Source organism: Lactuca saligna, chromosome 4 (genome assembly GCF_052625555.1).
Source record: "Lactuca saligna cultivar CGN05327 chromosome 4, ASM5262555v1, whole genome shotgun sequence".
Lineage (NCBI taxonomy): Eukaryota > Viridiplantae > Streptophyta > Magnoliopsida > Asterales > Asteraceae > Lactuca > Lactuca saligna.
In genome coordinates this window covers 5,392,466-5,407,565 of record NC_136420.1, presented here as the reverse complement: position 1 = coordinate 5,407,565, position 15,100 = coordinate 5,392,466, and the positions used below count along the sequence as shown (strand labels likewise).

The 15,100-nt window shown below is 31.8% G+C and overlaps 2 protein-coding genes across 2 annotated transcripts; both read right to left on the bottom strand.

The window, feature by feature from the left end:
* Positions 1-727: 727 nt before the first annotated feature.
* ARO4 (armadillo repeat only 4) lies at positions 728-2,892 on the bottom strand. Its single transcript, XM_078989037.1, has one exon. It carries the CDS (start codon positions 2,702-2,704, stop codon positions 914-916), a length of 1,791 nt encoding a protein of 596 aa, XP_078845163.1. The 5' UTR covers positions 2,705-2,892; the 3' UTR covers positions 728-913.
* Positions 2,893-9,937: 7,045 nt separating this feature from the next.
* LOC145039232 (uncharacterized) lies at positions 9,938-12,204 on the bottom strand. Its single transcript, XM_078987314.1, has 5 exons — positions 12,070-12,204; positions 11,450-11,753; positions 10,841-11,035; positions 10,370-10,706; positions 9,938-10,328 (listed from the first exon to the last, which is right to left on the bottom strand). The coding sequence occupies exons 1-5, from the start codon at positions 12,202-12,204 to the stop codon at positions 9,938-9,940; spliced, it is 1,362 nt and encodes a 453-aa protein (XP_078843440.1).
* Positions 12,205-15,100: the final 2,896 nt, after the last annotated feature.

The following is a 15,100-nucleotide window of genomic DNA, read 5'->3' as shown; positions in this document are numbered from 1 at the left end:
TCAGCTAGCTGTGGCGCGCCAAACACAACATTTATTGTGAGTATTCTAAAATTTATAATTGATTTTCAATCATTGTTTTGATGAAGATTCGATTGATTATTCGTGCAATTTCATCTACCAAAGTATCTTCATACGATTAGAAATAGTTAATGATATAATTCTGTTACCATAAATCTAGTTGTTTATTTTTATATTTAAATTAAATAGTATATACAAATTACTACAAAGCCTTTTATTAATTAAATTTAAATAAAAAAAGATTATATATTGATTGGACAAATTTGAGTTTGTTACAGGACGATATATGTTTGTGTACATATGATCCTATCTCCTATTATATACAAATGCAAATATTGATTTATTTACTTTTTACTTCTATTCATATTAGAAATTTGGCAAGTCTATAGACTAAAATTATAGTTTTATTTATGTAGATTAAAAAGAATATTTTTTATAATAATTTATTCGTAAGAAAGTAAATGTTCCATATATTGTTAACTTATATTAATAGTTATTTTTTTTATAACAATAATCATATATGAATGTTAATTATATTTAAAACGTAATAACTATAAATGGTAATATATTTTTAATTAGGTAAAAAAAATCTGTTCAAAGCTGTAAAAATGAGCATTTTTGTCCATCAGAAAAGAAGCTGACTGGTTTAGTGAAATGTGGGAAAAAGAATAACTCACATCTCTATTCTACTGAAAAGAAGTTAATGTCCTTAACAAAATAACCCTGGAAAGTTGGTCGAGTCCCATCACATATAACAAAGATTTATATCAACCACCAAAGTCACCAATTTAATAGTTGCTACACATTTACAAGTGTAAATAATTAATTGTTAGCCTAAAAATGCATAGTTGCCACCTCAAAATTCTAAAATGCGAATATACAATACTACTTGTCTTTAAGGAACAACAGCAGCATGATACATATTTAGATGATAAATAGCTTTAACCACCAAATCTTTCAACTCTGAATGCTGACCAACAATGCCTTTATCAGCCCCTTCTAAAGCTGTCAACACTCTCGCATGTACAAGAGCCTCACTGTTTCCAACATTCATAGCAAGATAACACAAAAGCACTAACGCATGATACTTTGTCTTCTCACTCCCTCTCAACAATCTCATCAAAGGCATCACCCCATCAAATTCAATTATAGTCTTTGAATGCTCCGTGCATAGAAAATTCTCTTGGCAAGCAAATTTCCCGAGGGCGATGGCTGATTCCGTTCCAACGTCCGGATTCCAGTGACCGAGTTGTTTCACGAGCGGACCGATGATGCGGGTTTCTCTAGCGGGGAAAGTTCGAGCCAGATAACCGATCGCTCTGATCGCCGGAATCTTGATTGGAGAGTCGTCGGAATCGGAATCAGAACCGGAATCAGAATCGTGAATTAGTCTCAAGAGTTGGTCGATTACGGCTTTTGCGGCGGGGGAATTTGTCTTGAAAGCTGCGCGTCTGAGATCGGGATTTAATTCGGCTGCAGCTGTGATTTCCATGACATTCATCAAACAGTTGATCTGCAATTCACCTTTTTCTGTCTCGATAATTTTAGCTAAACAGAGTAACCCTTTTGTGTCTGTTATTATCCTACTGTTTGCAAGATTACCTCTTGCAAGCATCCATAAGGCTTTCGCACAATTAGTTTTCAATTCCAGTTTCAATTCAGATGGCTCGTTTTGTCTCTCTTTTCTGTTAATCGACCACATTGAAGAAGATGAAGTGTAATTTCTTGTATCTTGTTTATTAAACTGGACAATCGAATGAATACTTTGCTTCTGGGAATCATTGCCAACGAATGTTTCGAATGATAACAATGTAACGAGTGGTCTGATCACATTCTCTCTAGCAAATGCCTCTTGTGAAACTTCATCGTTTTCCGCCATTCTTGAAATTAATTTCACAATCGATATCTGAACCCTAATTGGAGATTTCTGAAAAGATTGTACTATAATTGGGACACCAAGCTCGTTAGTGATTAACCTAGCCCTGTCTTGATTGTTTGCCAAGTTAAAGAGTGTGTTGGAGGCCGTAATTTGGGCTTCTGGTGATGTATCTTCTTTCAGAAGCTTTAACAATGGCGGAATTCCACCTTCTGCTACTATGATTTTTTTGTTTCTATCGTTATCATGTGCTAATGAACATAACCCATTTGCGACTTCGATTTTAACATTTAAAGGACATAAATAAAGTGAAGATATATAAGACCAAACCCATGCCAAAATAGGATCATTACTCGCAATTGGGGGTAAAGATAGAACGACACCGAAATCTCCGCCGGTGTCGAATATGCTAAGCAACCATTTCATGTCACCAATTGATGCATCAAGAAGGGTAAAAAGTTTCCTGAAATCAGCGGCGCCTACGATAGTGACGACACGAAGAAGCACACTTCGATTGCGGCACTTCCTTACAAGAACTAGGGCACGTTTTAGAGTTCTGGTAACGTCGGCGAAGACACGGCGGACGGGGCGGTCATAGAGGGAAGGCGCGGTGTTGGTGAACCGGACGAAAGACCGGAGCATCTGAGAGAGACGGTCGACGAGTTTTCCGACTTCGCTACATTCGAGTTTGTAGGATTTTGATTCGTCGACGGCTTGACGGATTCGATCAGATAGAATTATTGGGAACGATAAGATGTGTTCGATCGGTTGTTGTTGTTGTTGTGGGTCTTCGCCGGCGGCGAAGTCCATTGGTTAATTTGGTTAATGGAAGAGATGCAATGGAAGTTGGAAAATTGGAGTTTGAAACTGAAGTTGGTTGGGTGGAATCCTGGTGTTCAAAACACGGCGAGGTTTTTAGTTTTTACGTTATCACGAAGAGAATGGTCAATGGTCTGCGCTTTCTCGGAGTGTAGTTTGGTTCTTTTTGAGGATGTTTTCGGATTCCGCGGAAGTTCTAGGAAATTGTGCGGCTTTTACATGTTAATTACAGAGAATGACTTCTCAAATATCCACGGAATTACATTATTTAATGTCGACACGGTATATTATTAAATAACTCAATATTTCCAACTATTTTCTTCGTCGCACAACAATACATAACAATTGAAACTTTAAAATGTTGTCACGTTACAACGATATAATACATAAATTGTTGTGTATGATAAAAAATATTGTATACGAATCACTTCACATTTATTTAGGGAGTGTTCGGTGCAGAGCTTTTGATAGTGTTTGAGAGTTTCTAGCTTCTAACGTTTGACAAAACATTCCGTTTTAAATACAAATCATTGTTTGATACTACAAGCTTCTAGCGTTTAGTTTAAACAAAACTTTTCAAATCCAAATGTTACTTCATGTAGCGTTTAACAAAACGCTACAAGCTACAAATTACCCGCTACTAACTAATTTTGTCGAACACGCCATTAGACTTATTCTTTAGGCCAGTGAGTGTGGCTGTGGTAGGTAGGTATCATGGTTCACCCCCTCATCTACAACAAACACTGTGTTGGATTTGCTCTCTCTCTCTCTCTCTCTCTCTATATATATATATATATATATATATATATATATATATATATATATATATATATATATATATATATATATATATATATACTAGAAAAGTTTGAGGCCCGTGCTAAGCACGACCCAAAGGGTATTTTGGGTATTTTTTCCTGTTATCTAATTTATATTGTGTTAATAACCCAACAAAGGAAAGTACAATGCTATAAATGGGTGAATTTTCAATATACGATACATGAATAAAAAAAGAAATGGAAGTATGTTGTTATAATCAACAAATAAATGAAAGCCCAATGCAATTCCATGCTATGATTTTTTCACTTTATGGAAAATCTATCAACATCATTAGCAGTGGAGTTTACAAGTATTGAGATTAATCAAGAAATATCATCTTTGATTTCTCTATTAAGGCTTTACCCACTTTTTTTTTTGGTTTCTCATTGATCTTTATTGTTATGTCTACTACTTGATTCGATATGAGGATGAATTAGAAGGATTTGGGACTTTAAAAACTTTTTTTTACATCCTACAATGGTGCGATCAAATAGCTAAGTGATATTTAATTGAATAAAAGTGATTCATTACATATATCTTGTTAATGGATGCTTTGTTGTGATAAGTTCAATACTCTAAGAACACCTATCCCCTAATGATATTTTTGTGTGTATCAACTCATGTTTTGACTTAAATGATGTACAAATCCTGTCTTGCACCTCATATGAAATGATTCATATGATCAGATTAAGGTCAAAAAAATAATAAAAATAATAAAATAAAATAACAAAAAACAAAATATGTAGTTACCTTGAGAACCCAATTGTCGAATAAAAACAAAAAGGTTAGCTATTCGCTATAGAGCATAATCAACTTCAAGTTTTGAATTTGCAAACGTAAGAGAACCCGATTCGTAATTGTTTATGGATATAAACTTGTTCTACAATCCTTGTAGAAATAAAAGGCAGAGGAAATCAAACATGGATAAAACAATGAAATTCCCAAATGTTTAATAGTAAGATACAAAGTATGTTACTCGATTGCATGATTTTTTTTAAATCCTATTCTTATAGTCACAAGTTACGGTAAATAGATAACAACATCGACATTTTAACAAATTTAGTTACATGAAACTTCAATGAATCTGGATTTACTCATGAATTAGCACATGATACTCTGTTACATATTTGTAATAATAAACCAACCATATATATGTAATTCCCATCTTCCACTTCTTAGCTAAAAAGTGAGACCACACCACTGAAAGCTCTGAGGCATATGCGCTCTCCGATTTTTCCTCGCTTGCTTTATTTAAGACCATGTCACAAAAAACTAATAGTTAAGTAACGAATGAAAGTCTCACATTCGACTTTTTGGTGTCATACGAATAATTGTCCCACCAATTCCAAGGGGTCATAAGGTCTGAGAGGTTAAGGGTTAAAAAACAATGAATGGTGTATAATTATCAAGTGTATCTAAAAGAACAGTATAATATAATAAAAATAGTTGATTAATGTACATATTTATGAATCAAGTACAACCATCTAGATGAGATTATTCTTTAAATGAGTTAGTGCTTCAAGTACACATTGCATTATTAAATGCAACTAATTCGAATGCAGTTGACCCCATGCATCTTAGCAGATAGAAGATTATCTCCAAATAAATCCCAGAGGACTGGCACAACAAAGATCATTAAATATGAAGCACTAAGAATATTAAAAAAAATTCATAAGAAGTCATAAAGGGAAGCACAATAATAATGTGTCTGTTAGAACCTGACCAACATATCGGAGAATTACCAAGTTGTACGAGCATTGAAGCATCAACATCCCTAATCAAAAATTTTATTAGTTTACACCTAAAAGTTGTAGATTGTATTTGTCACATTGCTAAAGTCAAAAGCATATCAAACATCAATTATCAAGCTCTATTATAAGTTACCTATTATCATTATATAAGAGCATTCCATGTAATGCGATTCAATTGTGGAGTATGAGAAAATTAGAAACCAAAACATGTATCTAAATAGTTTTCAGTAGTAAATTACAGGAAAACAATAACAAATGAAAATATTTTGCATTTTTTGATATAGTTTTTAAGAACGCACCTTCAAAAAACCTATCTTATGAAATCTAACAGGAAAAATACATACGCATAGAAGGAGAGGGTAGCTACAGAAGGCAACACAGTGAGTCAATGACTGCGAAAGCAAAGGTCATTGAAGTTGAAGTTTAACAGACTAACCTGGGAATTGCCGCTGAAGAATCTTTACTCCATAACCGCACATAATCCATATTTGCATCTTATAACTTCAATCAAGCGCTTTGAATAGTGGTATCCCATTTTAGTGATACCCAAACTTGCTAAATTAAGAGAAACGAAAATAAGATTCACAGTTAGGGCGTCGTTATTCAAGTGAGGGTAGGAATGAGACGGATTACAAAATTTCAAACTTCAAAAATGGAAACGAAAATCGAAGTTAAATTACAAAAAGAAAAAACCCTTTTCGATTATTCGTAGATGGTTTTTCTGAAGAGTCGATGATGCGTGTAGGAGCCCTTTGAAACAAATCCGATGATTTGAAGGACGATTTATTGATTTTTGCAAATAATAACACTCTTCGTCCTAAAGTTATATAAAAACTTCACTTTCAGGATCGATATGAATGGAAACAATGATAAAAATGTAATTCCTTTTTAAGATCTTCACGATGTTCTTGGGAACATCGGACGATAATCAACCGAGTGGGACTGGGAGAACTATGAGATTGATGATTTGATGAGGTCCACTCGTAAAACAGGTGAGTTATTTCGATGCGAACAAGATTTTTTTGTTGGTCAGAGTTCTTGTTGGGAAGAAGCCAAAGTTACGGTTACGAGAGGAGAGAATCGGTTGATCCGTGGAAGAGTTGTGGAACGACGTTGTGGTACATGGTATCGCTTAGAAGCTAGGTGACGTGGCGTTGTTGGAAACGTCTAAATGTGATTTTGAAGGCCCAACAATAAAAGGGTTTTTTATATATTATAATGATATATATATATATATATATGTGTGTGTGTGTCGATCATTGTGGTAAAATAAGATGAAGGTGGAGAAAGCTAAGATGGAAAGTCTTTACCTTAACACAACTATGACATGACACCCACCAGCATTAAAATACCAAACTTTTATACTATTATATAATGTTTATTTTTTGAATTTTGAGAACATAATAAAAGGTATCTTATTAAATTTTCATATTCATGGTTTATTCTTGTGTAATATTTATAAAACAATACAAGGCTTGATATTTGTTCACAATAAAGTATTTCTCTAACATGTATTATGTTGTGCTTGTTCCCAACATCATCTTCAACCACCCACACTAGAGTTATAATTTCTACTCGTAAGGACCTTTATTTCCGTCTATGAAAGGTTTTGAAGATTGTATCTTTAATTTTTTGTCTCATTAATATAATGTAATTATTGGGGTCATTCGAATTCTTGGTCAATCGTGACAATCTCGGCTCGATTGCGTTTTCATACAACAACAGATGAGTATGTCATTACCAAGTCGATATCGATTGCAGGTGCTTCACTACCCATGTCCTCATTACTTTATTTGTTTAAGATGTGCGGAAATATTCCTTTCAAAATTGACAAGTTCTACTTAGTTCAAGGGTTATTTTGTCTTTTTTCAGGTCTAATTTAGTTGTTTTGGGTCTAAAAAGGGCACCAGTGTTCCAGGTCTAAAAGGGGCACCATAGTCTAAAATGGGTGTCTTCATGTCTAAAAAGGGCTTGTTCCTGAAATGAAGATACTCCTTTACTAAAGGACCAAATTAGCCAAATTGATCAAACCTTTTCCCATTTTAATCTCATTAAACGCAGATTTCACGTATATCTTTGTGTCTCTTTTGATTTACTTTTTTCTTGGTATTTTTCATTGCATGTAATTGATTATGGGTTGATATCTTAGTCATATTCCGTTTGAACTAATATTGTTCTCGTGATTCATATTTCTGGGTTGTTTAATGCATTAGGGCTTTTTCGTTTTAGTGCATCTTACCCTCTTTGTTTACTACAAATGGTATCACAACTTTTGGGTTTTAATATTAGTTTATTGGGATCATTTTATCAAGTGATTAATCATGTCTTCAATGAAGTACGATATTCCATTATTGGATCAAAACACCAGATTTCCCCTGTGGCAAGTTACGATGAAAGATGTTCTTATTTAGATGGATTTACACAAGGCGCTTCTGGATTCCAAGAAGTTGTTCTTATTTTCTAAAAAGAAGTGTTTACAAAAGCATGGTTTCCAAAACATTATTTAAAATCAGAGTCTCCCAACATCTAATTAACTATTTATGGTATGTACTTGACCCGACCCGGCATGGTCCATTTGGGTTGCATGGCACCATGCATTGGATAAACTAAATGAGAGTAATAACACTTATGGTTTATTAATATATTATAAGTTCTAATATATTAATAATATTATTTGATTAGTCTTGATCAAGAATTGATTTGGAATTAATTAACTGATCAAAAGATGACTAATTAAATATATGGGTTGATGATCTAAATCACTCATACTTGTATAATAGGCTTAAGGCTCCATGGATTGTCAAGTTGGTTTAGACCCATAGGGTGCTCCATGGATGCTCCATGGAGTTAATCCATGGATCATGGAAATGAAGAGTCATGTTACATTAGGGTTTTACCTAATGCAACACACTATATAAACCATGTGACATCTCCCAAAATCAGCTACACATGCATACTTGAGGGCTAGAGCCGCTTTTTGAGTGTTATACTTTCTCTCCAAGTTTACTCCATAGAATTTGGTGTTGTGTGAAGCATTTGAGGCATCACACTTGGGGTGCTAGGCTCAGAAGGTTTCAAGGAATCAAAATCAACAACAAGGTATGTTATTCTATCTATCATTTAAGTTAAAATGTTCCCCATGTATGCTAGATAGGATCATGAACCTTGGAAATCAATTTTGCATGAATCTTAGACAAACATAGATCCAAGGTTTATTAGGGTTGCATGTATACTTAGTAAGTGTTAGAATGCTCAAAACCCATCAGTTTTATGGTGAATATAGGTAGTGGAGTTCATGGCTACGATTCGAGAGTTTAATCTTATCACTACAGTTCGACATTTGTGAGGTGAATTTTCCTCACTATACTCAGGGGTCGAAGGCACCAAGGTCGGCCCATTAGATTTAATATCCCGGTAGTTGATGATATGTTGAGTATGATATAGTTATGCATGCTAATTTGCTATGCCAGTTTGGTAGATCTATAGGACTACCTGTGTTACTGTTTGATTATCTGTATGTGCATTTAGCTGTTATATGTCGACATGTTGTGTGGGTATGGTTGAGGTTGCACTGCTTCGTGTGGTGACCAACAAACCATGGACTATACCAGATATGAGCTGAGGCTCGGGAGAGCATACCATTCTCATATTAAGGACTCCTTGGCATTCTAGTTGCGGGCTGAGGGTCAGGGGAGCATGCTAGACTCGCACTGAGGGCTGATCAGTTATGTTCCAATCTTAGGACTAACGGGGGAAAGCCAGTCATAAGTTGTGGACTCGAGAGCAAACCGGGCTTATGATGTAGGATCGGAAGCAAGCCAGATGTGAGTTATGGGCCTGAAAGAAAGCCAGACTCACACTAAGGGCTCAGGGGTAATCCAGTTTGTAGAGCTACGGACCCACTACATGTTGTTATTATGTGTATTATTTGTTATGTATCGGTATTTTGGGGGGAAACTCACTAAGCTTCGGATGATCACGGGAAGGCAAAGGCATGATTGTACAGCTCCTCACATTTTATGACATTGTTTCTAGGATACTCTGATATAGAACTATTTTGAAAACCAATTTGTAATAACTATTGATTTCTAAATGTTTTAAAAAGTTTTAAATTGACATGATCTTTATGGATGTTACAAAAGAAGCTCTGTCAATGATTTGATTTAAGAGATATGTCTCCAAAACAATCTACCAATGTCGGACATCGTTGTTCGGAGGACTTTTTCGAAGATCACCAATGAGTTTTCCATTGACAGGGTCGGCCATAAGGATTTAAATGCCTAGGACGAACCGAAAAAAAAGGCCCTTAGTCCTTAACGTGTAACAAATTAAATTATATAAACTAATATTTGTTTAAAACGGCGAAAAAATTTATAGCAATAAACATATCAAAACCATATTATTTAATGAATAATTACATATTGTAACAGTTAGTTGATGATCCATGAAACTCTCCTAGCATTCTTGATAGCAAATTGGTTGAGTAACTCTTTGTATTCTATACACTCTAAGATTTCGTTCTCGATAGATATCATCGCCAAACCGCTAAGTCTTTCTTGGGACATTGTGGAGCGTAAGTAAGATTTCAATAACTTCAATATCGGAAAAAAATCCTTTCTGCATATGCCACCGTTACTAGAATAGTCAACAATATTCAATATGCAATGCTTGCATTTGGAAAATAATCAAGTTCTTTCAAAAACTTCAAAACATCTACAGGGTTGCTAAATTCATTGGTTTCCAGTGTTTTAAATAATTTAAACTCCGTATAAAGTTCCTCAGCATCAATATCCAATCTTTCTTTAAACTTGAGTGCTTTTTCAAGACGATAACAAGACGACTTAAGATCTTTATCTTCAATTCCCCTCAACTTATGTGGAAATAAAAAACCAAATACTTTGTCATACTCTTTAAATTGTTCAAATCTTGTCTCAAGAGAAGAAATAACTTGATCAACAATGTATAAAAAATAGTTGACTCTGGAATTCTCTTCAGGTGTAAATGAAACTTCTTCACTACTTGAACTCTCATGAAACCTTTTTTTCCTTTAAATCAACGTTTTTGTGGAAATATTGGACCGATACACATTTCAATAGCAATCTCCTTAGCTTCACCAATCGCTTTTGAAAAACCAGTTTCTCTATAATCTTTGAAGTACTCAATCAATTTGTTTATTTTTGTAATAGCATTATCAAGATGCATATCCTTTGATTGTAAGCTTTTACTCATAATGTTCACATGGTTTAGTACTTGATGCCAGATAACAGTTGATACCAAAAATTCAAAGTCACCAAGTTCTTTTTCTGCCAATGAAGTTGCTTCTCGCACATCAACAAGTTGCAGTTTAATAACCTTTACACTCTCAACCCGACTTTCCCAATGAATTTGACATAATGACTTAAGACTCCATGATTTAACATTACCTTTCAGAATTTCCCACCTCTTAGTAGAATTTGCAAAGATAGTATAAATGTATTGGATGAATCAAAAAAAAAAATCCTTCCTTTAACACACTTGTTAGCTATATCACATAATGTTAGATTAATAAAATGTCAACCACAAGGAGTGTAAAATGCCCTAGGATTTATATCTAAAAATCTCTTTTTCACTCCTTGGTGTTTTCCTTTCATGTTTGCTCCATTATCATAGCCTTGACCACGCATATCATCAATTTCAAGACCAAGAGAATTTAACTTCTCAAGTGTAATATCAAATAGTCCTTTTCTGTAGGTATCATCAACATTCAAAAAACCTAAAAAGGACTCCTCAACAGTAACAAAATTATATAATAACTTTAAATACATCACTATTATAGTCATCTGTTCTTGGTGACTTGAATCAGGAGTACAATCAAGTATGATTGAGTAGTACTTTGCTTCCTTTATCTTCTTGATAAGTTCCTTTTTTAATTTCTTAAGCTATCAAAAGTATTAGTTCGCTTTTGGATCGTGTGCCCAAGATAATGCACATGAAGCTCGTCATTTGTGATCCGTCGCACATGCTCTTTGATAATCGGGTCAAACTCTTCCAACATTTCAATGACACCCAAAAATTTCTATTACCTGTTATACAATTTACAAATAAGAAGTGAAATCAATCATAATAATTAACAAAAAAGTATTTATTGGAATTGGAATTGGAAAAAAAATATACAATCTATAGTTACCTTTTTTATACAACTTTTCATTTGATCCACGGAATGCTAAATTATGTTTAGCCAGAAACTTCACTACTGCAATGATTCTCAAAAGGACTTGTTTCCAGTAGTCACTTTCTTTTTTGAATTGCTCGTATTGAACTTTATCAATTGTTTCATTCAAGTTCAATCTTTTATGCATATCAAACCACTTGTTCCTATTTTTGAAATGATCCAAGGAAATTTCATGCTCTTTAACTCTACTGGTAACATGATGCCAATCTAAATAACCTTCATCACCCAGTTTACTTTTTCGAAATCCCTTTTCTAAACACTTTACAACAAAAACAAAATACCCTGTTGATCTCTTTCGAATATACTAGTCATTCTCTATCACACTTCTCCAAATTTGATAAAGTTCTTGTATATAAAGCTGCAGAAAATCGTCTACCAAATTTATCGTATGGACCATACATAATACTAGTATCTCTTTTAGGACCTTTCTCGACTAAAAGTTTAATCTCCTCATAATTAAGTTTTTCCCACCTTCTTGGATCACATATATCAACTAGCTCTTTAACGGGCTCTTTATCTTCTATCTCTTCTACTTCTACTTCTACACGTTCTTAGTGTTCAATATCATCTTCAACATGCTCTTCAACAGGCTCTTTAACATGTTGTCTATGGATAAACTTATCTAGAGCATTGGCGTCATCCTTTCTCTTTTCTTCATCTAGTTTTTGTTTTTTACGTTTTTGACTACCAGATGGTTGTTTAGACTTCATCACGACAAGATAATTACTTTCAACTTAGGAATTAAATATGATATAGTATAAATCATACATACTTATAAAGCTAGCATTTTTTCTTGAATCTCATGCATTTGAAACCTCCATTCTTTTTTTTTTCTTTTACCACATTCATTTGAAACTCCCATGACTTTTCAATTTCTTTATAATAATAATTATAATTTGGTAATTAGGTTAAATGAATATCAAATCTAAAGTGTATTCATATATAAACTAAATTTCAATATTAAAATAATATCTTTAATTCTACTTATAAAATTATGTTTTTTAACTTTTAACATATTATACTTAATTTATTAGTTTTAATATATTGTTGGATGTAAACCATTATCATTTTAAAGGTATAACTTTTGAGCAATTTGTACAAAATACTTAAATTATTAATTAAAATATAACATTATAGGCTCAATTTAAATATAAATTTTATTTAAGTTAAACAACCCAAATATTATTTTATAAATAGTTAAAAGTGATAAATTGTAGTGTCTTTCTAATCATGATTGTAAGTTGGTTAATAAGGTTAAATAAATATCAAACCTAAAGTGTAATCATAAATAGACTAAATTTCAATTTTAAAATAATATCTTTACTTCTATTTATAAAGTTATATCTTTAAATTTTAATATATTATACTTAATTTATTAGATTTAAAATATAGTTGCATGTAAACCATTATCAGTTTAAAGTTACAATTTTTGAACAGTTTGGACAAAATACTTAAATTGTTAATTTAAATATAACATTACAGTGTCAACTTAAATATAAATTTCCGTTCCACTAAAAAAACCAAATAATATTTTGTAAATAATTAAAAGTGATAAATTATAGTGATAAATGCAAAAAACTAAATTGTAATATTAGTTTAACTAAAATATTTTCTAAACATATTTATATAATCGTTAAAAACTTTCAAATAAGTAGCTTAAAATAAATTATAATAACAATAGTTAAAAATAACTCTATATAAATGATTATATTGTTACCTTTAAAATCAAAAATTAATGTTTTATGTTTTAAATACTTATAATAATAGAAATTAAAACATTAAACAAATAAATTTTAAAAATTAGTTAAAAATAACTACTATAAATAATATTAAACCATATATAATATTTAATTTTATTAATGTGTAACTCGTGAGTAGAAGTCATTCAAACAACTGAGATTATAACGTTATAATATATTTATATATTATCATATAATTCAAAATAATCAATATATTATATCAAATTAATATACGAATTAGTATATCAAATTTAACAATAACGTTAGTGTTATATTTTAAAAAATATATATTTGTAAAAACTTCAACTATATAGATTTTATGCGCATTACAATGTCAACTCAAATATAAATTTCAGTTCCATTTAAAAAATCTAAAGAATATTTTGTAAATAGTTAAAAGTGATAAATTGTAGTGATAAAAGTAAAAACTAAATTGTAATTTCAATTTAACTAAAATATTTCTTAAATATATTTTTATAATTGTTAAAAAAATTTAAATAAGTAGCTTAAAATAACTTACAATAACAATAGTTAAAAACAACTCTATATAAATGATTATATTGTTAGCTTTAAAATAAATAAAAAAAACAATGTTTAATGTTTTAAATAATTATACTGATAGAAATTAAAGCATTAAGCAAATAAGTTTTAAAAAATTAATTAACAATAAAAACAATTATAAATAACATCAAATCATATATTATATTTAATTTTATTCATGTGTAACTCGCGGGTAGAAGTCATTCAAACGATTGAGATTATGAAGTTATAATAAATGTATATATTATCATATAATTCAAAATAATCAATATATTATATCAATTTAGTATATACAAATTATTATTTCAAATGTAACAACAACATTATTGTTATATTTAAAAAATCATATATTTATAGAAACTTCAACTATATAGGTGTTTCTGCGCAATACGCGGACATTCGCCTAGTATTTTATAATCTATCACTAAAGTTAATTAGTTAGTATTAATTTAATGAGGAAATCTCATTGGTCATTACTTAAAAGCTAAAACAACATATTTGGTGTTTTATTAATTGAAAACCTGACTTTGCACAAGCACAATTAATGATTATTAAAAGAAAAATAGATTGGTTTAAGCTGGGGTTTGATTATCTCTAACTCTCTATGACCAATGAGATTACTTACTTTATGTAATTTGGGGAAGGCTTATTCTAAGTTGGGGTTACATGTCCACTTTCGATTCTGAGTTCACGATTATAAATTTACAATCAAATAAGTTCTTTTAATCAAATTATGAGTTCACGATTACAATCAATTAATCAAAGGTGCTAACTGCTAAATACAATTGCAATTTCTATTTTTCTACCTTATGAGTTATAAATAATCGATTACCTTGAATGGCTATTGATTGATGAACGAACGCTTTTGGACGGTTGCGAATTGGTAATTTGCGATGACTTTATTGATTAAATTGTAAATAGTAATGTTTTCTTTCTGTTCGCTAAAGCCTCTTTGTGTGGACTAAGGAAAGTAAATATCAATATTTTTAATTTGGGTTGCCTGCAATTGAATATACTAAAAAAATTGAGCCCCTTAAAAAACAAGGCCCTGTGTACACGCCCTTGTTGCCACCCCCCCCACCCTACCATCTGCCTTGTCCATTGATGTCTTCAAAAGAATAAGCTAGAACACAAAGCCGATAGGTAAATTGAATGGATACATTGTTTACATGCTGAAGACATACTTTTCAACAATTTCTATTGGAAATAGTGTCAAAGGTCATGAAACAATTGGTAATATTCATTATAATAAGCATAGTCCTTTTGGGATGTCCTCAAAACCTAAATAAGCAGTTAATAGATAGAGACAATTTAGTTTGTTTCAAAG

Excerpts from the sequence above, each read along its gene's own strand:
- ARO4 (XM_078989037.1), bottom strand. The coding sequence starts at position 2,704 with ATGGACTTCGCCGCCGGCGAAGACCCACAACAACAACAACAACCGATC.
- LOC145039232 (XM_078987314.1), bottom strand. The coding sequence starts at position 12,204 with ATGAAGTCTAAACAACCATCTGGTAGTCAAAAACGTAAAAAACAAAAA. Across the intron at positions 11,754-12,069 it reads AAGAGCCTGTTGAAGAGCAT|TGTTTAGAAAAGGGATTTCG; the intron begins GTTGAAGATGAT and ends TTTGTTGTAAAG. Across the intron at positions 11,036-11,449 it reads TGAAAAGTTGTATAAAAAAG|GTTTTTTGAATGTTGATGAT; the intron begins GTAACTATAGAT and ends AGTCCTTTTTAG.